Below are 26,540 nucleotides of genomic sequence, written 5' to 3'. Positions count from 1 at the left end.
GAAGAAGTTGTCTTGGGAAGATGGGCGCCCTCAGGTGCTCCAGGGGGTTTCGATGATCACTTGCCTTCAGGAAGGTAGAAGAGGGTCTGGAATCATGGATAAGGTGACCTTAGGGATTCCTTCCAACTCTGACATTCTATGGCTGTGGAAAATGGGGCAAACAAGACTGACTCCAAAAGGAATTGCCTAGGAAGGTGGCTCATGTTCTGACCTGTGTAGAACAATACAGACTCATCTGCCTCTGGCATCTTTAAATCAGTGATGTAGCACACATGACCACAGGCCGCACATTGTCCAAACCAAAGAAAATGTAATTGGAAAATAAATAACAAAATAAAATAAAAAATAATAAACAAAATATAGATAATGATGACATTTTAAAACTAAGTCAATTCACAGGTTGCAGGGATCCTTATATATAGATTAATGGCCTTTCTATTTGATTTTGACACCTCTGCCCTCATTACAGTAGGAACACTGAATGGGAAAGTCATGTTTCCAAGAAGTAAGATGGGACGGGACACCAGGTGACTCTCTTTCCTCTCATGGCTAATGTTAGGCTCAAAGATCCTTCCTTGTGTAGCCATTGGGGACCACACACACACACACACTCTTTGCTCTTTTTATTTCTCCCACTGAAAGCACCATGGAAATAGCAGAAAGAGCAATCTGAGACTGATGGAGCATGAGTGGGAAAGGATTTAGGAAAGAGTAGGGACCTGGGACTCATGAAAAATCCATTGATTTGAAAAGAACTTTGGATTTCAAAGCTCCGAGACAGTCCAACTGGTGGGTGCACAAACGCACAGCTGCTGGAAGACACCAATTCCATGCTTTAGGGTTTGGTTCCTTCATTGGCGAGCTAGAAGCTTGGTCTGACTTAAATTGGACAGAAATGGAAACTGAAGTCGGGAGTGGAGAGGAGTCTGGACTAGTGGGGGAGGGGCCCAGACTCAGTTTCCTCATCTGTAACAATGGGAAGGTTGTCCTGGATGATCTCTGTCCAGATCTGTGGGTGACTCCAAGTGTGGATGCCATGTTCTTTTATAACTTGAGGAAGAAAAAGAAGCCTGGAGGTTCCTCAAAACCATAAATGCCGAGCTGGAAGAGGCCTGAGGGTCACTTAGAGAGCCGTCCAGTCCAGCCCTCTAACCTTTTCAGAGGTAAAATGAAGTCTAGTGATTTGTCCAGAGTCATGCAGGGCTGTAACCAAGCCAAGTAGCTGGAGACCCTGGTGGGGATGACTCTGATGGACTTCTACTGATTAAATTTGTAGAACAATATGGCCCGAGCTTTCCTCCCTGCACTCCTATAGGGTTTCCCTCAGCAACTCTTGTTTCCATACCGAGTAGGGAAGTGTGCACATCTGCCCAAACTTGTGCTCTGGGCCTCTCTCAGGTTTCAAAAGACATCAATCATATGACCCTGAAAATGCCGCATCAGTGTTTCATCAATGGGCAGTTTGTGGATGCCGAAGACGGACAGACTTACGACACCATCAACCCCACCGACGGATCCGTAAGTGCTTGCTCTGGCATGTAGCGAGCAAGCTTTGTGGGCAGCCGTACACCCGGGACTTGTCCACTTTGAGGAATCCAACTGGCCATCCCCTTAGCTAGAGACAAGGTGGCGCTTAATAAGTCCCACTAAGCTCCTCTGGGCGAGTAACTGAAGAAAAAAGTGCTGGGACGTTGTATGTGGTTTGGCAGGGCCTGGGGGGCAGGACTATTGGGCCCGAAAAAGGCAGCTCGGAGCCGAGTTGTTAAAGCACTGATGGGCCCAACGAAGGGCTTTCAGAAACAGGAGGAAGCCCCTGGAGTTTATTGAATAGGAGAGTGAAAAGCTAGTCACAAGTATTTAAGACAACCACAAAAAAGTCAGCAAGCATTTAAGACAATCACAAAAAAAGTCAGCAAGCACTTATTAAACACCTTTTATGGGAAAGTAAGGGAGCATCTTTGGGGTTTTTTATATCTTGAAAAAAGTGCCTGATACCTATTTTTGTGGTTGAGTGGCTTTCAATCATGTTGGGGTTTTCTTGGCAGATATCCCGGAGGGATTGGCCATTTCCTTCTCTAGTTCATTTTATAGCTGGGGAAACTGAGGCAGACAAGGTGAAGTGACTTGCCCAGGTCACACGGCTAGGAAGTATCCAAGGCCTGATTTGAACTTATGAAGATGAGTCTTCCTGACTCCAGATCTAGTACTTAGTAGGTGCTTAATTAAATAGGGTTTCTTGGCTGACTTGACTTGCTGATTGCTGGCCATTGTTAAGTGCTAGGGATTTAAAAAAAGAAGGGGGGGAAATGGAAAATAACTTCCCAGAATAATAGAGGAGATGGCATTAAATCATGATGTTCAATGAGATCTGGGCAAAACAAACTGGAGCTGATGCAGGCAAGGGGAAGTCTTCCTATAGAAGCGAGGTTTTAGCTGAGTCTTGAGGAAAGCCCAGTGACAGAGGGAAGAAGGGAGAACACGTCAGTAAAAATGCCCCAACACACCATTGATATGTAAAGGATGGCAAGAGCTCCATGTCACCGGATGGTAGCAGGAAAGGGAGTCAGAGACGAGAAGATCGGAAAGATTCAATGGGCCAGGCTAGGAAGAACTTTATTTTTTTTTTTAATTTTTATTTAATGATTACTTTATATTGACAACATTATCCCTTGCACTCGTTTCTTTTCCGATTTTTTCCCCTCCCTCCCTCCACTCCCTCCCCTAGATGGCAAGTAGTCCTTTATATGTTGGATATGTTGCAGTATATCCTAGATACAATATATGTTTGCAGAACCGAACATAGGAAAGACTTTAAAAGAGTTTGGTCCTGGGAGTCCTCCAAAGCCATGGCGGTTTGTCATCACAGTCAGACCTGCACTGTAAAAGATCATTTTGGCAGCTGAGTGGGAAATGGGCAGGAGTGGGAAAGACTGGGAGCCAGCAAGAAGACCAAATGGGGACGGTATTGCAACAGTGCGAGCAAAAAGCAATGGGGGCCAGATCCAGGGTGATGACTGAGGAGAGAGAAGGGCACTAATACACAAATTCTGGATATAAAATGACAAGGTTTCCCAGAAGTGGGAAGAATCAGGGCTGTCTCTGAAGTTGTCAGCCTGAGAAGCTGGCAAGGAAGGCATGCACTGAACAGAAACAAGGAAATGCAGAAGAATGGTGGTTTTAGAGACAAAAATGATTTCTATTTTCACCATGTTGCTCATTTTTAGAGAAGAAACAGTGAAGCTCATAAAGATTTGATAAGGTCACTCTGAGAGCCAGCAGCTAACAGGCTCCGGGCCCAATCCCTGACTCCCAATGCAGGGTTCTGTCCCCAGGCCCCAGATTCCCTCTAGAGGCATCTGAGAAAGGCCCATCCTGTGGCCTGTGGGTCACCACTGCTCGTGACACAAAGAAATCTCAGTTTCCCCTGCAGAACCAAAGTGGCCTCCCAGCTAGCTCCTGTTCCAATATGCTCTAAAGAGAAAAATGACCCAACAGATCAAGGGTCCTCATGTTCAGAATCACTGAGTTTTTCTGAAACTACTCATGGTAGGATGAGAAAAATCATTAGCTTTTATCCGATGTTACTAATAAAATACATACCGTTAACATAAATCAATCTTAGGGACAGCTAGGTGGTATAGTAGATAGCGTCCCAGCCTTGAAGTCAGGAGGACCTGAGTTTGAATCTGGTCTCAGACACTTAACACTTCCTGGCTGTGTGACCCCGGGCAAGTCACTCACCCCCAATGCCTCAGCAAAAAATAAAAAAAAAATTAAAAAAATCAATACTGTTATCAAATAAATAAGCGTATTTTAAATGCTGTATTAGACTTTTACAAAGCCCTCTTGTAGACTCTGGAAATACTTCAAATATCAAACCTTTCTGACTGTAATAATTTGATAACTTCTCTTAAAACTAATCTGCTCTTATTGTCTCAAAATAGACCATATGTAAAGTGTCTTACGCTTCAGTGGCTGATGTTGACAAAGCAGTAGCAGCCGCTAAAGATGCCTTTGAAAATGGTGAATGGGGAAGAATGAACGCCAGAGAAAGAGGGAGATTAATGTACAGGTGTGTTTGAAAAACTAAAACCAAAACTTCACTCCCATTCTCTGCCTCTGGGGTAGTTGCTAAGATTGTTTTTTTTTTTTTTCCTTTTAAATCTCTTCAGAATATCCCAAGTGTCATTTAGATATGAGGAGTGAGTTATTGTCTCCCTATTATTTCCATTATCCCATTACCTGTAGAATCCCTGTTTGCTAAGATAGCTTTCAACATGCCTTTGATGGAAGATGAAGTTTGGGTAGAAAGGCTGGGAACGAAAAGGGAGGTGGGCAGCAGGGAGTGGCCCATATATGCCACAGAGAAATAGGCAGGAACATTTATCAGTTCCTCAGTTCTGAAGCTAAGTGCCCGTCTCAGTCAGACTATACCATGTCGCAGAGTTTTCAGAAAATAACAGCTTTCCTTCTCCCTTCATCCCAGTTCTGGCTAAGGTCCCAGAGGACAGACAAGGGAAAAGTAGGGATGGTGTGGGACACCAAAGACACGACTTACTTCCCAGGGGTGCCTAAAACTAACCCAACACACCTGTGTTCAATCTGATATTATCATGTTTGTTTGAACATGGGTTTCTCTGAGAATGTGTGAAAATGAGATTTTTTTAAAGTGGAAAATCAGATATATCCTGAGGAATATATTTTATAAAAATTAACAGTCAATAAGCATTTATTAAGCACCCACTGTATGCCAGGCCTTGTGCTAAGTTCTAAGAATACAAAGAAAGACAAAAATAGTTCCCGCTCATACCCTTCCATTAAAATAATAACCTATATTACAATTAGCTGCTTGCCTTTTACAAAACAGTATCCTCACAACATTTCTGTGGGGTGAGCATTATCGGCATTAAAACTCAAGTCATGATTCACCCCAAATGTCACAAAGTTTAGGGAGTAAACTTTCAAGTTAAGACTGGAACCAGGGCTCGTGGCTACAGAGCCACTCTTAGAAATAAGATCTGGGACTAGAAGGGAAACCCTTCTAATGTGATCCTCCCATCTTACAGATGAGGACACTGAGTCCTAGACAGGGAGGAAGTGAGAGAGTCATGATTCAAACCTCCTTCTTCTGGCTGCAAAGCCAACAGTTTCTACTAGACCATGCTACCCTTCTGAAGATATTTTTATTAACTTGTTACTGGTCTTCTCTTTGTCAATCACTTTTATTGTGATTTCTTTACCAAGAGTGGAAATGTAGACAGAACTCAGGTTTTGCACAAATAGATTACAAGGGAGGAAGTAGACTTATATTTTAACCAAAATGGTCAAAATAAATCTTCCTAAAACTTTGATGCCCACCCTACTCTAATGTGATTTATATATTTCATAATAAAGGCCATAAGAGCATTTTCCTCAATTGAATACTTATTCTTCCGTGTACTTGAAAAAACGCATTGTCATTGGCTTACTTATGGTCTTGGTATAAAACTTTCTATTCAGTCACACTCGAGTTCACATTTATAATTTAATTTTATATAACATTTGTGTGTGTATGTGTGTGTGAGAGAGAAACAGAGAGAGAAAGAGAGAGACCAAGAAAGAAACAGAAAGAGAAAGAGACACAGAGACAGATATAGATATACAGATATATAGAGAGACAGACAGGCAGAAGAGAGAGAGAGAGACAGAGAGACAGAGAGACAGAGAGAAGAGAGAGAGAGAGAGACAGAAACAGAGAGAGAGAGAGAGAGAGACAGAGAGAGAGAGAGAGACAGAGACAGAGACAGAGACAGAAATGAGACAGAGAGAGAGAGAGACAGAGACAGAGATGAGACAGAGACAGAGACAAAGAGAGAGAGAGAGAGAGAGAAAGAACAATAACTTATCGCTCAGCCCAGCTTTGTCCCCCACCCTGTGTCTAGGCTTGCAGACTTGATGGAAGAACACCAGGAAGAGCTAGCAACCATCGAGACCATTGACTCGGGGGCCGTGTACACCTTAGCTCTGAAGACCCACGTGGGCATGTCTGTGCAAACCTTCCGATACTTTGCAGGCTGGTGTGACAAAATCCAGGCAAGTACAGCCGGCCCCTGGGCCCTTCCAGAGATGCGCTCCTCCGCGCCTGGGCAGCCTGGTTGTGTTGCTATCAGCAGGCCGGCCGCAGGAGCGTCCGAGGCACCTGGCTGACCAGGAGGGCCGAGGCCAGAAGGCCGTTATTCCTGATTTTGTCGCCCTTGTCCATGATGATCTTCCTAAAGGAAGCAGAACTTACTGGGGCAGTGAGCAGATGGAAAGATAGAGACGGGCTTTTCTAGAAAGTAGAATCCATGTCCTTCCATTGGTATCAAATCTTTTTTTTTAGGGTTCTACAATTCCAATTAACCAAGCACGGCCCAACCGGAACCTGACCTTCACCAAGAAAGAACCTCTAGGGTAAGAGGAGGGTTCTCCTGTGACTTTTTAGGGTTTATAAGGTTTGTCCAATTAGAGCTGATACTAAGTGGTTTATTGCTTTGGTTTTTCCCTCTGTAGCGTCTGTGCAATTATCATTCCTTGGAATTATCCCCTAATGATGCTGGCGTGGAAGAGCGCAGCCTGTCTGGCAGCGGGGAATACCTTGGTGCTCAAGCCAGCGCAGGTAAAAGGGAAAAAGCAGAGGTTCAGCCATTGTGCTCCTCTCACATTTCTGAGACTGAAAGGAGCAACGAATGCATCCGAGCAGGCACTTCCCCCACCCATGCAAGGCACAGTCCCTTCACACCTTAAGAGATAATGCCAGTGAGTCTCTGTAGACAAAAAAAAATGCCATCTGCTATCAACCTATTGGTCTTGGTTCTCTCCATATTTAGCGAGGATGGTCTTCAGATAAGTACATCATATGGTCTTACAGCCTTTCCATGATGGCGCCGACTCTTGCCCTTCCCTCCACTGGCATAGCCAAGCCATTCTTTTAAATGATTTCTCTTAGGATCCCTTCTTATGTGCATTCTCGCTCTGACTCTGTCTCTATCTCTCTGTCTCTCTGTCTCTCTCTCTCTCTCTCTCTCTCTCTCTCTCTCTCTCTCTCTCTCTGCTTCTATCTTTCAGTTTCCTTTCCTCTCTCCCTCTTCTTTCTTCCTTCTCTCCCCTTACCTCACTCTCTTACTCAATCTCTCTTGTTCCCTTCTTCTCTTTCTCTCTCCTCACTTCCTCTCACAAAATATATTTTAAAATTTGTCATATATGGCAACACCTCATGCTATCCTGCGCCAGATAAAAGCTTTAAAGGGGGCTCACGCTTAGGAGAGCATGGGAGGCTTGTGGAGGACCACTTCAAGCTTCTTCAGATTGCAGTGTTACATAATTCCCAGATTATGGAAAGCCTAGGAGTACCGTGGATATTACACTCAGGAAGCTGCTACCTGACACAGGTGAGCTCAGGAAGCAGAATGAGGAGACATGCATTTTGGGGGCATAGCCAATGCTGGGATTTGTTTTACTTGATTATCTATATTTGTTTCAAGGGTTCCCCCCTTTTTTAAAACAATGGTAGAGAAGAAAATAGATTTTTATTATTGAGAAATGAATTTTAAAATAATATTTAACACATATCTGATTGCTTACCATCTCAGGGAGGGGGAGAGGAGAAAAGGAGAGATAAAATTCAGAATTCCAAACTTTTTTTAAATGTTAAAAATTGTATGTTAATATGTTAGTGGAGATGTTATGTTTACATATTAATGTTAATATGTAATTGAGGGAAAACAAATTATATATATATTTAAATTACAATAACACTAATATTTAAAAAGTGAACCTTTTTTAAGAGAAAAACTTAGAGTCATTAAAAGAACTTTGCAATTTCCCATTGGCCACCCAGGCTATCTTCCTCTTCCTCTTCCCATTCAATTGGTCCAACTCGGTGCCCTTTTGCAATAAACAGGATAGAGTTCATACATTAATATATGCAATTTGTCCATTCATCTTCTTATTGCCATCTAAACAATAGGCATTCTTTGACTAGTTAGTTTTTTCTTTTTAGTTAGCTCATCTAAAATAAATCTGCACATTTGGGTTTTTTTTTTAATGATTTAATGATTTTTGTTTTTACCTTACCTTTATTTTCCCTTGAACCTCTTCCCTTTTTCCCTCTCCAAGATCCATCCCTTAAAACAAGGGATTTTTTTTTAATTTCAGGAAAACCCACCTTATGTTATATTTATTTGTTCATAGATTTTAGTTTTGTCTCATCCTCACATGCCCTTGATATTACTTAGCTTAATAAAATCTAACTATTTGACTAATTTGTTTACCTTTTTTAGTTAAACTGATTTTTTCCTTCCATTGTTTCTTGTATTTTATGAGATAATGTGGCTTATAATTACCTGCCATCTTTCTCTATAAGATTAGATAACCAAGTTTATTCTGAGCCAGCATTGCCTTAGGGTGACATCTTTATGTACTTGGCAAGTTGACTATGTAGTGGTTGAGGAAAAGGGATATTTGATTGTTTGTTATGATAATTGATTTATATCAGTTAAACATCTCCACTAAATAAATGGTTATGATCAGATCTATCTTTCTCTCCCTCCACTTTCATTTTTCAGCCCCAATAGCATAGCTAAATAAGGTTGGTTGGAGTGGTTTTTATTGATTACTTTGTTCTAACAAGAAAGCAATCTGACTGTAGTGGACAGTGCATTCAGGAATGACTCCTGCCTCGGTGCCTTTTTGTATGTAATAGATTTCATTTTTGTGAGATCGATGCTTAAGCATCTAACGCTTTCCATTTCTTTTTATAAAGGAAGTTTAGAACTGAGATATCTATGTAGTGTTCACATTTTGGGCTTCACTCCTCCCCTACTCCTAAACCTTATATTCTAGCCATTCTCACACTCCTTACCTATTCTCACCTTTGCACTGAAGTCACCAAGTACTACAGTGATGTCTGATTTTATTGGGAGGGTCTTATCAAGTTTTGTAGAATTCCTGTTTCTTCATCTTCTACAACAGAAATTACTACATAAGTTGTGATCATTTACATGATGATCTTTTTGCAATATTTATCAAGAGCATTACAATATAAGACCAGCTTTAGACCATAGAGCATTCCATGCTACCTTTGGACAATGGATAAAATCAGGGCTTTCCAAAGAGAACCTGTGAGCTCTTGTTCCATTTAGTGGCAACTTCCTGCTGTCTTCTGCTTTGGGTAATACTGAGACTATCAAGGATCACATAATTTTGCTCCTCTGGTATGATTTACTTGGTCACTGGAAGAAGTTTTCCCACTTAGGAAACCAACAGCTACCTTCCAGCTTTATGAATGGTCTAAAAACTGTAATTCTTAAAACCCTTTCTTCCTTTTCTGCTATTCTATGACTATCACAGCAGAACAGAAGGGGGTAATGTAGGAGAAAGGACCATTTTGTATTTTTCTTTACTTCCTGTGCTATTATGATCATGGAGCACAGAGCTCTTTACTAACTATAACTACATATATCCAACCTTTTATATGTTATTTTTGTTAAGTATTAGTTTTGATAGGTGGATTTGATGCAACTTATGAGAATTTTGTTGTGGACTGAAATCCCTACTTCAAAAGTTGAAATCTGATCTCCCCCCCTTTTTCTCCCTAGTCACATTCTTGTTGTTGAAGCACAGTTTTCTTAGTACCGGGTTGTCCCTGAAGACTATCATAGGTTCAGTGTGGCTGGAATTAAAATCAGTCATTTCCATTATATCTGGGCTCCATAACAAGGCCGAAGACTACAGGTCCAGAATGGTTTTGGCTCTATTGCCGCGTTAATTTATTTTATTTTCACTTCAGGGAACAAAACAAATATTATATAATCAATCGCTTTACAAAAAAAGGCACAGTTCAATTCATCCACATAGAGCCTGGAAGGTGACAAATCACTTTGTATCAGACAGAGCTGCAAAGGGACCGTAATTTCATTGGGCAGCATGTCTTTGACAGATCCCTGGCTCAGTTTACCTGTTTACCTTCTTCACATCTTTCCATAGCAATTGAGCTTTTTCTTTCCTGTTTTCCATCCCACTAAATAATTTGTCATCCACAGTAAGGTGGCCTTCAAGTTGAATCCTGAAGTGACCCAGATACCTGGAGATGCAGAATAAACATAATATTTAGTAATTTGTTCTTAAGGGTTTCTAGCAAATTAAAGAGCATGAATACCATCTAAATATAATTAGTAACATTTATAATTCAGTCTATATGTGTATATATGTGTACATATATATTTAATTCAGTAGGTTGTTCTTAAGGGTTTCTAGTAAATTAAAGAGCATAAAACCAACTAAATAGGATTAGTAACATTTATAATTCAGTGTATACGTATTGAAATGTATATGTGTGTGTGTATAATTCAGTAATTTGTTCTTAAGAGTTTCTAGCAAATTAAAGATCATGAATGCCAACTAAATAGAATTAGTAACATTTATAATTCAGTGTATATGTATTGAAATGTGTGTATATATATATATATATATATTTAATTCAGTAGTTGTTCTTAAGGGTTTCTAGCAAATTAAAGAGCATGAATGCCAACTAAATAGAATTAGTAACATTTATAATTCAAGTAATGTTAACTGTGTATTTATAGAGTTATATGATTTTTAAAATGTGCTTATGAAAACAATTCAATTTAAATTTTTCATAAACAACCATAATTTAGATATTCAGCAAAATGATTAAATCTATACTGGTCCTGAGTCTTGTAGTTTTCTTTGTGTGAACTGGACTATCAGCTAATCATTGAGACTGCTGAAATGGGAAGTCAAGATTCTGCATATTCAGGATCTCTCAAATCTGTTTCTTCCTTTTATAAAGCAAGTGTGGAATCCCCCCACACTCATATTGACAGGTTAGTTCACTCAGTGGACATTTATTAAGCACCTAGTGTTTGCCGGTTTCCCTAAAGGGAAGCATACTACTCTGAAAATACTTTTGACCCTGCAAGATTCCTGAAAAAGGCTTAGAGATTCTTAAGAGTCCTTAGACTACACTTTGAGAACCTCTGGCTTAATAGATGGAGAACTGGCTTAGGAGCCAAGAAAGGACCTGACTTCAAGTCCTCCTCTTGACATCTGCTGACTGTGTGATCCTAGGCAAGCCACTTAACTTCTCTCTGTCTCAGTTTCCTCATCTGTAAAATAGTGATAATATTAGCACCTACCCACTCCCAGAATTACCCTGAGGATAAAATGATATTTTTCAAGTGCTTTGCAAACCTTTAAGTAATATATAAATTATATTATTATTATTATTATCATCATCAACTCTTACTATAGTAAGAGAGTGCTGGGTCAGAAAGTGTGCCTCCAACTCCATTTCTTAGCTTTCAATTTTAATGTCTTTTTGGTGCTATATCCATGTTTGTCTGTTTAAATAAACATCAAAGTGCTAAGCAAAGGTGACACGTTATTACTGTTACCTTCACGACATTATTCATGGTTTTTCTCCTACCTAGGTTCAGTAAGACAGATGGGTCGCAGCCCTCCTACCTCCAAATCCCGTCTCTTAGCCTCCAGACAGCTAGAGGAAGCGGCCTTGCTGGGGCTGACACAATCTCCTCCTCGCATCTTTGTTTCTTCCCCTCTGAATTGTGTGGCAGAGCCCACGGGCACTCAGTTTGTGGGAGCGTTTCCTAGAACTGGGTCCATCCCGACCTAATTGGATTTGTTTTCCTGTAGGTCACACCTCTGACGGCCCTGAAGTTTGCAGAGCTCTCCGCCAAGGCCGGCTTTCCAAAGGGAGTGATCAATATCATTCCTGGCTCAGGTAAAACCCCATTTCCCCAGTTGTCTTGCCATAAGGGCTGGACTGGGACCAACTGGATCTTTATGTTCCTCCTGCAACCCTGTGGGGCAATCCCAAGTGGGAATATTGGACTGGAGAAGGGTCCCGCTGCTGCTGGAATTGCTCAGGGTTGCCTTGGCAGTAAGAGAAGCCAAAGAAACTAAAACTGCAAGACTTAGATACAAAGCACAGTTTACCTCTCAGCTTACTCCCAGGAAAATAATCAAAAGAGGAGAAAGAAGGAGCAGAACTCTATCTGGGAGAGCCAGCTGTTCAGTTTTCAGTGTCAGCATTTATACCCCAGAAATCAGCAGCTACAGCCCAGGGGTTGATGTAATGTTGTTTATTGTCTTATGGTTTGCTTAAGAAATTGATGGAGGAAATGTTAATAATGGAAATTAACTTTAAAAGGGTATACAAGGGTCCTTTTTTTTCCTGGAAAGCTGGTTGTTAAACATTTCATTTTAGATTTTTACCAGTGCCGAGTTCATACCCAGAACATATCCCTTCAGTTTGTAGCACAATAAACAGGTCTCCTTAATGTTAAGGATTTGATCTTGATTTTAACTATAAAATTCAACTGATGGTGATTGTCTCGCTTTTCCCAGTGACTATCTTCATCCACTCTTCCCATGGAATCACATGGGGACAAGGCTCAGATCCAACTTGTTCTCATGCTGACCCAAACCCAGTGGTGCTGACTGCTCTGGGCTTTCCCAGAGCCCCAAATCTGCTACTACTACTGCTCCCCTCATTCTGCTACTAACAGGAGAGGAATTAAGGGCAAACAAACATTTGGGACTTTCATGGCCAAGAAACTGGAGAACCTACAGCTCATGGGAAATCAAATGCTCTTTCCTTTTCAACTTTCCCAGAGAGAAATCGATTTTTTTTTTCTCTAATGAACAGACAGCCAATTGATCTTGCTTAATCTGAATGGCAGTAACCTGTCATTTGGTCTGTTAATCTTAAGTCTTCTTGATGTTGAAATCATGTCTTTTATTTCATGAAAGGTTCTTTCTAGAAGTCAATATTTTAATAATAATAATAGGTTTTTATTTTCAAACTATATGTGTAGATAGTCTTCAGCATTCATGCCTGTAAAACCTTGTGTTCCTAATTTTTTTCCCTCTCTTCCCTCCACCCCCTCCCCTAGACAGCATGTAATCTAATATAGATTAGACATGGGTAGTTCTTGTATACATACTTACACAATTATCATGTTGCACAAAAAAAATCAGATCAAAAAGGAAAAAAATGAGAAAGAAAAAAACAACAAAAAGAATAAAAACACTATCCTGTGATCCACATTCAGTCAGCACAGTCTTTTCTCTGGATGCAATGGCTCTCTCCATCACAAGTCCATTGGAACTGGCCTGAATCACTCACTGTTGAAAAGAGCCACATCTATCAGAATTTATCATCACATAATCTTGTTGTTGCTGTGTACAACGTAGAAGTCAATATTTTTATAAAAATAAAAAGCAGAAAAACCACATGTGCATCTAGTTTTAATTTGAGAGCTTAAAGCTCAAAGTAACCATAATGGAATAGAGATTGTGGGTTCAAGGTCCACAGCAGTTGATAGAATATATTCATAGGAGGCAGCTAGGCTTAATGGATAGAGTGCTCACCTGGAATCAGGGAGTCTTGAGTCCAAATCTGCCTCAGATACTTACTAGCTGAATGACTCTAGACAAGTCACCCAACCTGACAAACTGTTTCCTTCCCCAGTGGATTAAGGCAAACGACTCTAGTATCTTAGCCAAGAAAACCACACGGACCACGGGGTTCCAGAGATTTAGACAGTGATTGAGCAACAAATTCACAGGGGCTGGAGATAGGAACTGGACTTCAGATTTCACTCGTATAAGGAGAAAGGCCCTCCCTCTGTCCCTGCAGGATGGCACCTCCCTACGTTAATAGAAATGCTGGGGGCATTGAGAGGATGAGTGACTTTCCTAGAGTTAAGGAGCTAATATGAAGCAAAGGCAAGACCTGAACTCTGCTCTTCCTGGCTCTCAGGTACAACAAGATGTGTACAGGGCCATCGCCAGTCACTCTGAGGAGAGAGTCAGGCTGATGACTTTGCACAGTCCTGCCTCACTTAAATCCAATGCACTTGCAAGTCAAGATGTCACTGTCCAAAGATCATTGGTCCTCTTCCACCAGAAAGGACACCACCTTCTAATCAGTGGGTTCCTACATCTCCAGGTCACCCTTCTGTGGACCTGCTCCAGTTTGGAAATACTCAGCCCTGAGCTTAGAGACAGTAATTTGATCCAAATGCAAAATGGAAAAAAAATATAATGCCCCACTTAGAAATAGAAATTTTTGAGGGTAGAAAAGTCCAGAAGAATTATAAGAAAGTTCCAGGGCAAACAAAAAGTTGTCATTTTGGACAACTAGGTTCTGGGTATTATTTTTTGCTTTATAGAAAAAAATTTCTTAGTTCAAGTTTGTCCAACTTTATTTAAATTTTGATTTTAATTGTGTTTCCCATCATTTTTCCCTTTATCCTAACTGGAATTTAAGAAGGATTTTATAATTTAGGTTTTGTTCCCCATTCTGCAGGTGGCTTAGCTGGACAGCGCTTATCTGAACACCCAGACATTCGCAAACTCGGCTTCACGGGTTCCACGGCAATTGGCAAACAGATAATGAAGAGGTGGGAGTGTTGTCTTTCTGCAGAGGGAATTTAACTCACCCCTTTGGTTGGGGAGATCAGGAGGGAGGGAGAGCCTCGCTCGGCCCCTCTGTGCTGAACATACTCTCAGCTCCCAGATGCCCAGCTGGCAGAGCTGCACAGCCCCCAGGGTGTCTCTGTCTAGTAAATCCACAACTAAGACCCAAAGTGCCACACTCCACACAAATTCTGTCAATTCGGGGCTCCTGGAAAACCTTTTTCTTAGACAGTCAAACAAGTCTGTGTTGCTTATTCCAAGTCAACATGTGACCGATCCATGGCCATCGATGTCCTATGTGCTTTCCAGCATCTCCTGCTGAATCTTTTGGAGTTCAGAGGGCAAGTCTATTTCTTCTACCATCTCCTATCTTTTTTTTACTTGCTCCATGCTATCTTGATTATTTTCTTTTTTAAAATTAATTTTATTTTTTCCCAGTTACATTTAAAACAATTTTTATATATTTTTAAAATTTTTGAGTCCTAAATTCTCTCCCTTATCCCCACCCCCCAATCCCCATTAAGACAGCACATGTGAAGTTATACAAAATATTTTCATAGAATTCAAGTTGTGAAAGAAAACACAGATCTCCCCCCCACCAAAAGAAATCCTCAAGAAAAATGAGAGACAGAGATAGAGAAAGACAGAGGGGTGTAGAAGGGTGACACACACACACACACACACAAAGACAGAGATAACGAGAGAGACAGAGACTGACAAAAAGAGACAGACAGAGAGACTGAGACAGAGGGAGACAGAGACAGAGAGGAGGGATGGAGAGAAAGAAATAGAGACAAAGACACAGAAACAGAGATACAGAGAGAGACAGACAGAGAGAAAGAGACAGAGAGACATAGAGACAGACAGTGACAGAGAAAGACACAGAGAGAGAGAGAGAGAATGCTTCAATCTATTCAGTCACAGTCAGTTCCTTCTCTGGGTGTGGGTAGGATTTTTCAGAACAGTGGCAGATCATCGTGGCTCCTTCTTCTATCTCCTAACCAGCTGGACCAGGTCATATCCCTGGGCTCTTTAATACGATTTCCAAAAAAAGCTGAAGCATAGAACCAGCCCCTCCTTCCTCTGACTGACACTTAGAGGGACAGGGCCCCTCAACATCCCTTCATATTCAGGGATTTCAGTGCAAAGGTGGGCCCATGGAAAAGGTGCTTTGGAGTTGTGGCTCAGGACTAAGAAATGAGAGGCCAAAGCCTTGGACCGCAGGTCCCCAGGGTCAGGAACGAAGCATCCAGGCCTGGGCCAGCGTGCCCGGCCTTTGTCACACCAGTGGTCCCCACGCTTTAGCCCTCAGTTGCTCTCAGGTAGTTACTATCCCCCCACATACACCCCTAAACTAAGGGTGAAAGGCAAGAAGGAAAGGAAATCTGATTAGTCTGAAATGCTTATTTTTCCCTCTGCTTTCCCCAAAGCTGTGCCGTGAGTAACTTGAAGAAAGTTTCCCTGGAACTTGGTGGCAAGTCCCCGCTGATCATATTCAGTGACTGTGAACTCGACAAAGCTGTGAGAATGGTGAGAGGGGTGACTTTTATGAAAGGGTTTTCATGACTTTGCTTGGACTTTCTCAATGAGGGGGCTGGAGAGGGAAGAAGGGAGAGAATCTGGAACTCGAAGTTTTAAAAACAAATGTTTAAGATTGTTTTCATGTAACTGAGAGAAAAATAAAATACTAAACATGAGAATGGTAAGAGGAGAGCAATCCTAATCAATATGCTATCCAATCTGCCTCCTCACTGATTACATTTCAAGGGCTTTTAACATAATGTGTGTTTTCCACTGGGTAGGAATAAAAGACTTTTTTTTAAAAAGTTCATTCTTGTTAGATTATTTTTAATGGTTTTCCAATCTGAGAATATAATTTGTCCTTGCTAAATTTGCATATAAATCTGTGCAGCAATGAAATTAGGAAGCAATCTGGACGGTACTTCAATTAAGTGGGTAATTTTTACCCACAGGGAGCATTTATCCAGAGGCTTAGTGAATGTGACTTTCCTGGAAAGAAGGCACTATACTGAATTTGTAAGGTGTATTCTCTTAGGCTTGGCTCCTTAAGAAGAGAAGTGAGTTCAAGCTTGACAGATCTGCTGAAGCAGAGATTCTAAACCAGTCTTCTCCTGACCCCTGGAAGGGTCTTAGCAGCTCTCCACTATTCCAGCCCTGAGTAACCTTTTGGCTAAATAGAGCAAATGTGCCGATCCATCACTGCCTTGGTATATTGACTACCCAATATTACTGAGGAGCTGTGGCCCAGATTGGGGAAGTCTTAACAGTTGAAGGAGATTGAATTTTAATTTCACTGGGGCCAGTAATGTAGCAAATGAAAAATTATGTCACTCAAATCCAGCATTGATAGGGATGTGTACTAACTCATGATCTTTATTGGTGCATCTCTACTCCTGGATTTCACAACTATATATCTAAGGATCTCTCTGAGCAATAAATCAAAAAAGATGTCATTTAAACCCAACGTTCATAGGGATGTGTACTAACTCATAACCTTTATTGGTACATCTCTACTCCTGGATTTCACAGCTATATATCTAAGGACTTTCCAAGAAGCAGGGACAATATTGGAAAAATAAAAGATTGCAAAGGAGTGAGAAGGGAGAGAAATCTGTCACCTTGTCACACACTGCTCACATTTTTACAGTGCAGATGTTCATTAAATAAATAGCCATCCTTAGAATTACTTGTGATACAGCATAGTATTTATACTCTTTCTATTATTGTTTGTTCGCATTTTTGCTTTTCTTCCCAGGTTATTTTTATCTTCTTTCTAAATCCAATTTTTCTTGTGCAACAAGATAACTGTATGAATATGTATACATATATTGTATTTAACATACACTTTAATATATTTTACATGTATGGGACTACCTGCCATCTAGGGGTGGGGGTGGGGGTGGAGGGAAGAAGGGGAAAAATTGGAACAGAAGTTTTTGCAAAGGTCAATGTTGAAAAATTACCCATGCATATGTTTTGTCAATAAAAAGCTATAAAAAAAAGAATTACTTGTGATAAATGAATATAAACCAATATAGGAAATGTAACTCTAAACTGAAGTATTGTATGGTCCTTGCTGATCACCAGAAATCTAAAATTTAAATGGATGTGGGGGCAAGATGTATAGTATAACTCCAAAATGTCACAGCTGCCCTCAAGAGGTTCACGATTCAAAACAGACAAGATAGGCCACAGAGAGAGAAGGTCCAAACCTGTAAGAGTTTGCCATCAGCACACAAAAGATAAAGGAATCAAACATTGTCTTTATTTAGTTTAGGAAGACTTCCTGAAGGAAGTATACTGGAAACTGGATGTTAATATCTAGGTGAAACCTTGAGTTCCACCATATTTTAAAATCTTGCCATTCCTGGCATAATAATGGTCAACAACCTGAAATCAGAATCAGAATTTTCCTTAATTTTTCTTTCTAAATTTACATGGCTAAAAGGCACCAAGCCATTTACATAATTTGTTTCACCAAGTATTTTAATAGTATAAGGATTCATATTTAATCCAGATGAGGTCTTCTGTGGATGCCAAACTCAGCCTCTCCAAACTTTAATAAATGGTTATCTAAATGTGTAGTCATCAGAAATGATATTAGAAGTGCTAATGAGCAAAAGGGGAAAAGGAAGGAAGGGAAAAACATAACACTAAATATAACTCAGGTGTCAAGGGCATGAATAAATAGCCTAATGTAGTTTCCAGGCCCCAACTTAATTAATAGCTAACCCAATAGCTATGGTGTAAGCAGAAAAACACTTACAGATTCCCCGATGTAGCATTCATATAAAAAAAAGACTTTCTTTTCTTTTTTCAAAGGGCATGGGAGCTGTATATTTCAACAAGGGGGAGAACTGTATTGCAGCAGGCCGGTTATTTGTTGAAGAATTCATTCATGATGAATTTGTGCATCGAGTGGTGAGACATCCTAAATGTTGTCTGAATTCTGCAGAAATGTTATTAGCCCGGCTGAACGTCTCCAGGTCTATCTGTCAGGCTTTCTTGCCATTTTTCATCTGTTAAAACTCCTATGTCCCTTTCCACATGAACTATTATCTTATACTTGTGTGTTGTTGTTGTTTTTTTCTTAACAGATTACTCCAGGTCAGTAGCACAAGTAGTTCTGAAAAACGTATTTTTAAGAACCAGAAATTAAGGGCAGCTAATTGGTGTAATGGATAGAGCACCAGCCCTGAAGTCAAGAGGACCTGAGTTCAAATCTGGTCTCAGACACTTAATGCTTCCTTGACGTATGACCTTGGGCAAGTCACTTAACACCAATTGCCTCAGCAAAAAAAAAGAAGAAATTAAGAATTTTCAGGAGATCTAAAAATTCCTACAGGTCCAATAAGTTCATTCTACAGTTGATGAAATAAGCTCAGTAGTTAAGGTTTTTCACATTGTTAGTACAATGGTGACCTATTGAAGGCCATGCTGGTATTAACCATGGGTCAAATAAAACAGGGCTTATTTTTTGAATTTTGACTCCAATAAATTTTTATGTGACCACATTATATGACCTTTTATATAGGCATGTAAAGTAGATATACAAATCAAACATTTACTGACAATAAATCATAAAGAAATTTATTTTAAAACAGTTCTTTGCTGTGTATGTATATATATTTACATATATATATAATTTTACCATTTATTAAAGACAAAGGCAAATCTGCATACTAATGAGTATATTTGTTTATTTTTACACAAAGAACTAAATCTTGGTGAAATATTTATTACTTTTTATCACTGCCAAATTTTTCATGACCCCCACATTCATGGTGTGTATATAGTATAACTCCAAAATGTCACGCTTGCCCTCAAGTTAATTTCCAGTTATGTGAACCCATATGCCATTATAACCCACAGCCTAAGAAGTTTTGATATAAAATACAGAAGGGCCATTGGAGGGATACCATAGTGCACAGAGCACTGCATCTGGAGTTAGATTCATCTTCTTGAGTTCAAATCTGGAGACACTTTCAAGTGACCCTGTTTTTCTCAGTTTCTTCATCTGTAATCTGTAGATTACAATTGTAATTACCTTCCAGCATTGTTATGAGCATGAAATCAAATAATTATAAAGTCCTTAACACACTGTCTGGCCCATAGTAAGCGTTGTGCAAATGTTGGCTACTGTTAAATTTTTAGATTTTCGGCATTGAGGAGACCTAAAAATATCTCTACCATGTAGTCTGATAGAAATGCATTTTTGTTGGTTTCTTATGTAAATAAAAAAGAATAGCTTGTTCATTTTAAAGGATTGAAATTCTGAGGAACTAACTCAGTTTGTGTTTAATAAATTATAAATTTTGTTTGATATACTGTGGGTGATCCACAGGTAGAAGAAATAAAAAAGATGAAAATCGGCGACCCCTTGGACAGATCCACTGACCATGGGCCCCAGAATCACAAGGCCCATTTGGATAAACTTCTACAATACTGTGAAACAGGAGTGAGAGAAGGAGCCACTTTGGTATATGGAGGAAGACAAGTCCCCAGGCCTGGTAATAACAGCCACTATGCTTTTTTTTTTTTAATAGGACAGATTTTTATAGCATCTTTTTTTTTTCCTAAATGTAAAATGGACATGAATACTTACTCACAGCCCTGTCACACTTGGATGGGAAATTGTGGTGCCCGTGGAAAAAGGGAGAGGGAAAACTCTGTGGATTCGTGATGCTCAGCTCTGTTCTCCCATCTCTTGGCCATATCACTTAATGTCTATGAAATAGTTTTCATGATCTTTTTAGTTTTTTAAATGGGGAGGAATGATATTTATCCAACCGACTTTATAGTATTGTTGTGAGACTCAGAACAATGAATGTGAGCCTGTAAAACACTATGTAAACAAAAAGAACAGAGGGTTTAGAATTGGAAATACATCAAGCCCAACCTCCTCATTTTTATGGGTCAGAGAATTGAGCCTCAGACTGGATGAGTTACCCAGTCACTCGGTCCTAAATTGCCCAACTTAAGATTAAGACCAGCTTTTATGAATCCAATGTTCTTTCTGCAACCCGACTGACAACAACCAGTAACTTCCACGTAACATTTGATTTGGAGTATTCTGAAATTCCATCTTGAGACTTTATTACCTGGGGAAAACAAATTTCTGTTACCCAAAATAAGGTTTGTGTCCTAGGGAAGTAAAATAAGCCCAATATCTTGGTGATGGACTGGAAAATATAAATATGACATTCCCAATCAAGTAGGTGTTTATTTAAAAACTGAAGAGGTGCCAAGTGCTGTTAGGAACGGATAAAAACAAACACAGGCAAAAAGACAGACAGTCCCCACTCAGAGGGAGGGGAGACAAAAGGAGGCACAAAGTTGGGGTGAGGTAGGGGTGGGAGTAAGCTTGGTAAAATACAGAAAGTCAGAAATCTAGCAAAGAAAGGAATGAAGGTTACTAGCCAGCCCCAAAATGGCAGCCCTTGGAGGAGAGCCATTCTCACTAATGGGAGAAAGGCAAGGGGAGCCAGCATGGTGGGGGAGATTGCAAGAGGGGAAAACTTCAAGGTGGATATTAAATCTTCCAGGGCGAGGAGACCCCAAGGTGAGACTACAGTTGGGACGTGATATTGAAATGTTTTTAAAAAGTAAAAAGGCAAGATATGTAGTTTTATGATCTTTAAATCATAAGAAAGTAAATTGAGAATTACTAAGGCATATTCATAATTATATATCTCTTTTTCTGGATTAGGCTTTTTTATGGAGCCAACTGTGTTCACAGATGTTGAAGACCACATGTACCTTGCCAAAGAGGAGTCTTTTGGGCCTGTTATGGTCATTTCTAAATTTAAAAATGGGTAGGTTTGCTGTTTTCAATTAAATTCAGATTTTAATTCGATTTTTTTTTTCTTTGCTGAGGTATTATTCACACAGAGCAATCTATGTGGCAGAGGCTTCTGTTATCGAGCATGACAGTGGCTTAGAATTACTGAGGGCTGCTGGAGGAAATCAAACTGTGCTGACTATGGCAGGCACAAACTTAGGCCTTCTGCCCTCACCCAGACCCTGACTACTGCAAGGGAGTGTTTATTCATCAGCTCCCCATCAAATTCACCACATCAGTAATTCAAGGTCTTTCTTTCCTTCCTCCCTCACCACTCACAGTGTACCGCTCTTCCCAACTCAGTAATGGCTCACCACCAAATCCGAGGTCCTTTCTCCATTCCCCATTTTCTTGTCGTTTGGCAGCATTTGATATTGCCGAACACTCTGGTCTCTCGATTCCTGTGTTTTCCCACCTCCTTGTTCACTTTCTTCCCCCTTGCCCAACTCCTCTTCCTCCTTCCAACTCCTGAACAAAGCCCCAGGGCTCCAACTTTGGCCTTTTCTGCGTTCTCACTGCTCCTGCTCCCCTTCAATGGCTTTACTGATCAGCACATTCAACCATCAGCTATATGCCCCAGAAGGCATTGCATCATTCTCTCACACTCACTGTATTCAAAACTGGCTAAAGTCTGCCTCCACTTTGCTGATGAATCACCATTTCCCCGTCACATCTGATCCTTTCTCTTCTCTCCTTCTTCTATTCCTTTGCTTTTCCCTCTTCCATCTCCTTTGCCTTTCTCCCCTCCATCCTTTTGCCTTTCCCTCCTCCATCCCTTCCCTTTGCCTTTCCCTCCTCCATCCCTTCCCTTTGCCTTTCCCTCCTCCATCCCTTCCTTTTGCCTTTTCCTCCTCCATCCCTTCCCTTTGCCTTTCCCTCCTCCATCCCTTCCCTTTGCCTTTCCCTCCTCCATCCCTTCCCTTTGCCTTTCCCTCCTCCATCCCTTCCCTTTGCCTTTCCCTCCTCCATCCCTTCCCTTTGCCTTTCCCTCCTCCATCCTTTCCCTTTGCCTTTCCCTCCTCCATCCCTTCCCTTTGCCTTTCCCTCCTCCATCCCTTCCCTTTGCCTTTCCCTCCTCCATCCCTTCCCTTTGCCTTTCCCTCCTCCATCCCTTCCCTTTGCCTTTCCCTCCTCCATCCCTTCCCTTTGCCTTTCCCTCCTCCATCCCTTCCCTTTGCCTTTCCCTCCTCCATCCCTTCCCTTTGCCTTTCTCCCCTCCATCCTTTTGCCTTTCCCTCTTCCATCCCTTCCCTTTGCCTTCCCTCCTCCATCCTTTCCCTTTGCCTTTCCCTCTTCCATCCCTTCCCTTTGCCTTTCCCTCCTCCATCCCTTCCCTTTGCCTTTCCCTCCTCCATCCCTTCCCTTTGCCTTTCCCTCCTCCATTCCTTCCCTTGCAGTTATACTCTCTTTGTACTCCTACTGCTGCCAGCCTGGTTCAGGTCTTCATGACTGCTCTTCTGGACTCTTGTAATGTCCTGCTTGGTTTCTCTGTCTCCATTGTTGTTGTTTAGTTATTTGTGTGGTCTGAGCTTGATGACCCCTCTGAGGATTTTCTTGGCAGAGACACTGGATGAAGCTTGTCATTTCTTTCTCCAGTTCATCTTACAGTCAAATAGGGTTAAGTGACTTGCCCAGAATCACTCACCTACAAAATGTTGAAGCTGGATTTGAACTCAGGTCTTGCTGACTCCAGGCCTTGTGTTCTATCCTGATGTGGGTGAAAGGGCCACCTCCCCATAACCTTTGGCAAATCATGTGAGCCCTTGGTGGTCCACATGGCTCTCTCTCCAAGACAGGAGTTGCAGCCTGGGTGCCAACCTGCACAGGGAGTTCCAGTGCAGTTCAGTCCCTATCCCCTGAATGCCTTGAACCATTAGTGTTTCTTAAAGTAGTAAATTTCACTTACAAAATAATATTCTGGTTAATCCTCTGTGAAATAGCTTGCAGAAAACCTTAAGAGAATGAAGTCAAATATGTGTTGATTATATTTAATGAAGAAAGGTGATCTTTAAAAAAAATAAATCTTACAGGGATATCGATGGAGTGTTGCAACAAGCCAATAATACAGAGTATGGTCTGGCTTCAGGGGTTTTCACAAGAGACATAAACAAAGCTATGTATGTGAGTGAAAAATTGGAAGCGGGGACAGTCTTCATTAATACCTACAACAAGACGGATGTGGCGGCCCCATTTGGCGGCGTGAAGCAGTCGGGTTTTGGCAAAGATTTGGGTAAGACCACATTTGTGTACTTCATCCCTCGCTTACCCTGTCACAGAAGATTCTAGTCTGTCTTGAGAAAATGTAGAGTCCTTTTAAATGTCTTTTGCACCAAGCTAGGAAGCACTGTTGAAAGTCACATATAGAATTACTGAAATGACAACTGATTTTTTTAAGCCCAAGGTAAACTTTAAGAGGGAAAGACTTCCTGTTTTAGAGATGGGAAGACTAGAAATCTTTTTTTTTTCCAAGTTAGCTCTCAGCTTGCCCTTTGCCATTTGCATTATTTTGATCATCTCATGGGGAAGGTGAGAGGGGAAAAATTGGTCATGGGCAATGACAAGGTACCAGAAATAAACATTTATCACTGTGTGGAGCTCTGAGTCTCAGGCACTGATGGTGAATAAGACCGACAGATCCTAATGTCCCAAACTCATCCCAAACAGTACGTTATCACTCTTTGGATGGCAAGTACATTGTGCCCCCCACAAAGGACAGTTTTCATTAAACTGGACATTTTGATGCAACTAAAACTGATAGCCCCATTTTACTGTGGCAGCCGCTCCTCCTGAGTACAGGTTTTCAGGAGATGCTATTAAATTATTCTTCAGCATAATTTACATTTGTTTTTTCCTAGCACCCTTTGCAATTTCAAGCATGGATCACTTGTTCTACATTTCATTGGGTTGGGGAAGAAAGATTTTCCTCATGCTTGAGATGTAATTTTTTTTAAGGACTTTGAAAATCTTAATGTGCTATATAAATGCGCTCTAAGGATGCTGCTGTCAACTACGGTACAGTCAAGATTCCCTAGATTAGTGAAGTTTATTTGCTCCTTTGCTTCTTTGAGTCTTGTATAATCAGGCTTAGTTATAAGAAGGGAATATCTTAACTTCTCTGTAAAAGGGACTAGTTCCGATAGATTAATTACATTTAATGGCTTCTAAGGTCTCTCTTCCAGTTCTAAATCAGTGATCCCGTGATGCTAATCTCATTGGATGTCTTGAGTCTTAAGGACAACAACCTAGACCAGGAGTTCTTAAGGCTTTGAACTTTAAAAAATATATATATATTGACAATTCTATTCCTTTGTAAGCTTCTATATTTTACTTTATATATTTAAAAACATGGTTCTGAGAAGGAGTCAGGTTTCAGCAGATTAAATGCCAAAGGGAACACTAAAAATGGCAAAGAGACTGTAACTTACTAAAGGTATTATCATACCTTAAACAGCCTGAAGCTAGGAATGGGAAGGGGAAAGAGGAAGAAGCATCTAATTTTGAAGCTGTCTTGGGGCAGCTCTTGAGGAAGGCCTCCTTTTCCTACTCTGCTTTAAACATGTAGAGAATGAAGTCAAATATATGTTTGATTGTATTTAGTGAAGAAAGGTGATTTTTTTTTTTTGTCCTGAGGTAATTGGGGTTAAGTGACTTGCCCAGGGTCATACAGCCAGGAAGCATTAACTGTCTGAGGTCAGATTTGAACTCAGGTCTTCCTCACTTAAGGCTGATGCTCTATCCACTGCGGTAGCTGCACTAACAGGTGATCTTTAAAAAAATAAATCTTTCAGGGATATCGAAGGAGTGTTGCAACAAGCCAATAATAGAGTATGATCTGGCTTCAGGGGTTTTCACAACCCTCAGTTAATATACAGAAGTATATAATACCTATCTGAAATAGTACTTGTCTAAGCGAGACAATACTCACTGATATTCTCCTCTCCAGGTGAAGAGGCTCTCCGGGAGTACCTGAAAACAAAGGCAGTCACTTTGGAATATTAGATCACCACCGGCTCTAAAGAATCGCTCTAGAGACATCTCCACCACTGTGTTCTCGACCCAGGGCTTGATAGGACTTCTAGAATGGAACAAATATAATTAACCAGCAAAAAACAAAACAAAACAAAAAAACACCAGACAATTTCCTACCATGACAGCCTTGTTCATCTGCATGGGTGTGAGCCTGAATATTTTAAACTATTTTTACACTTGACAACTATTTACAGCAATTTTGTTTCTACAAGATTGTACATTAAACACATTTTAAGGGATTTCAAGATCTTTGAATTTTAAAAACCAATCCAGCCTTGTTTATTCCTATTCATTTATAGCCTATGGTACCATAAAACCGTTCATCCATTAACAAAGTGCCCTTAATATTGTTTTTGTATGATATGTACAGATTGTAGAATCTAATCCACAACTACGTTGTTAAAAAGTATTTTCTACCTCTTTGGTACTAATGAGCAGTAATAAAGAATGTGAATGGTGATCATATAAACCTAGAAATCAAAATATCTTTGTTGTGGTGGACACTCCAAGCTTGGGTCATTTTTTGCCTGGACATCAACTTCTGCCATCTTGCAAATTCCTGAGGATGAATTGTGGACCTTTCCTAAAAGTCCTTGATATTTGAGAGAGAACAAACCAATATCCCCTCCATAAAAGGTCCTGAGGATCAATCGTGGGCCTTTCCTAAAAGTCCTTTCCAAACTCCCTTCATGGCTGATATTTGAGAGAGAACAAACCAATATCCCCCTCCATAAAAGGTCCTGAGGATCAATTGTGGGCCTTTCCTAAAAGTCCTTTCCAAACTCCTTTCATGGCTGATATTTGAGAGAGAACAAACCAATATCCCCCTCCATAAAAGGTCCTGAGAATCAATCGTGGGCCTTTCCTAAAACGTCCTTTCCAAACTCCTTTCATGGCTGATATTTGAGAGAGAAGAAACCAATATCCCCCTCCCTAAAAGGTCCTGAGGATCAATCGTGGGCCTTTCCTAAAAAGTCCTTTCCAAACTCCCTTCATGGCTGATATTTGAGAGAGAACAAACCAATATCCCCCTCCATAAAAGATCCTGAGGATCAATTGTGGGCCTTTCCTAAAAGTCCTTTCCAAACTCCTTTCATGGCTGATATTTGAGAGTGAACAAACCAATATATCCCTCCATAAAAGGCTGTGGAAGCCACAGCCAAAT

The 26,540-nt window shown here is 40.6% G+C and overlaps 1 protein-coding gene across 2 annotated transcripts in view; it reads left to right on the top strand.

Moving 5' to 3' along the window:
• Positions 1-25,844, top strand: part of ALDH1L2 (aldehyde dehydrogenase 1 family member L2) — a 64,098-nt gene extending 38,254 nt beyond the window's left edge. The window contains exons 11-23 of one of the 2 annotated variants that reach the window (XM_051961329.1): positions 1,399-1,518; positions 3,945-4,072; positions 5,922-6,072; positions 6,362-6,432; positions 6,532-6,637; positions 11,695-11,782; positions 14,375-14,468; positions 15,915-16,014; positions 18,328-18,426; positions 19,850-20,015; positions 21,215-21,320; positions 23,377-23,576; positions 25,290-25,844. In XM_051961329.1, coding sequence (XP_051817289.1) covers positions 1,399-1,518; positions 3,945-4,072; positions 5,922-6,072; positions 6,362-6,432; positions 6,532-6,637; positions 11,695-11,782; positions 14,375-14,468; positions 15,915-16,014; positions 18,328-18,426; positions 19,850-20,015; positions 21,215-21,320; positions 23,377-23,576; positions 25,290-25,345 — 1,485 coding nt within the window. In that variant the 3' untranslated portion in view covers positions 25,346-25,844. Of the gene's footprint in view, positions 1-1,398; positions 1,519-3,944; positions 4,073-5,921; positions 6,073-6,361; positions 6,433-6,531; positions 6,638-11,694; positions 11,783-14,374; positions 14,469-15,914; positions 16,015-18,327; positions 18,427-19,849; positions 20,016-21,214; positions 21,321-23,376; positions 23,577-25,289 lie in introns of those variants that run through there. The other variant, XM_051961330.1, reaches the window with a different exon arrangement.
• The last annotated feature ends 696 nt before the right edge of the window (positions 25,845-26,540 follow it).

Source organism: Antechinus flavipes, chromosome 5, assembly GCF_016432865.1.
Source record: "Antechinus flavipes isolate AdamAnt ecotype Samford, QLD, Australia chromosome 5, AdamAnt_v2, whole genome shotgun sequence".
NCBI classification, from domain to species: domain Eukaryota; kingdom Metazoa; phylum Chordata; class Mammalia; order Dasyuromorphia; family Dasyuridae; genus Antechinus; species Antechinus flavipes.
This window is presented reverse-complemented; position numbering and strand designations above follow the sequence as displayed.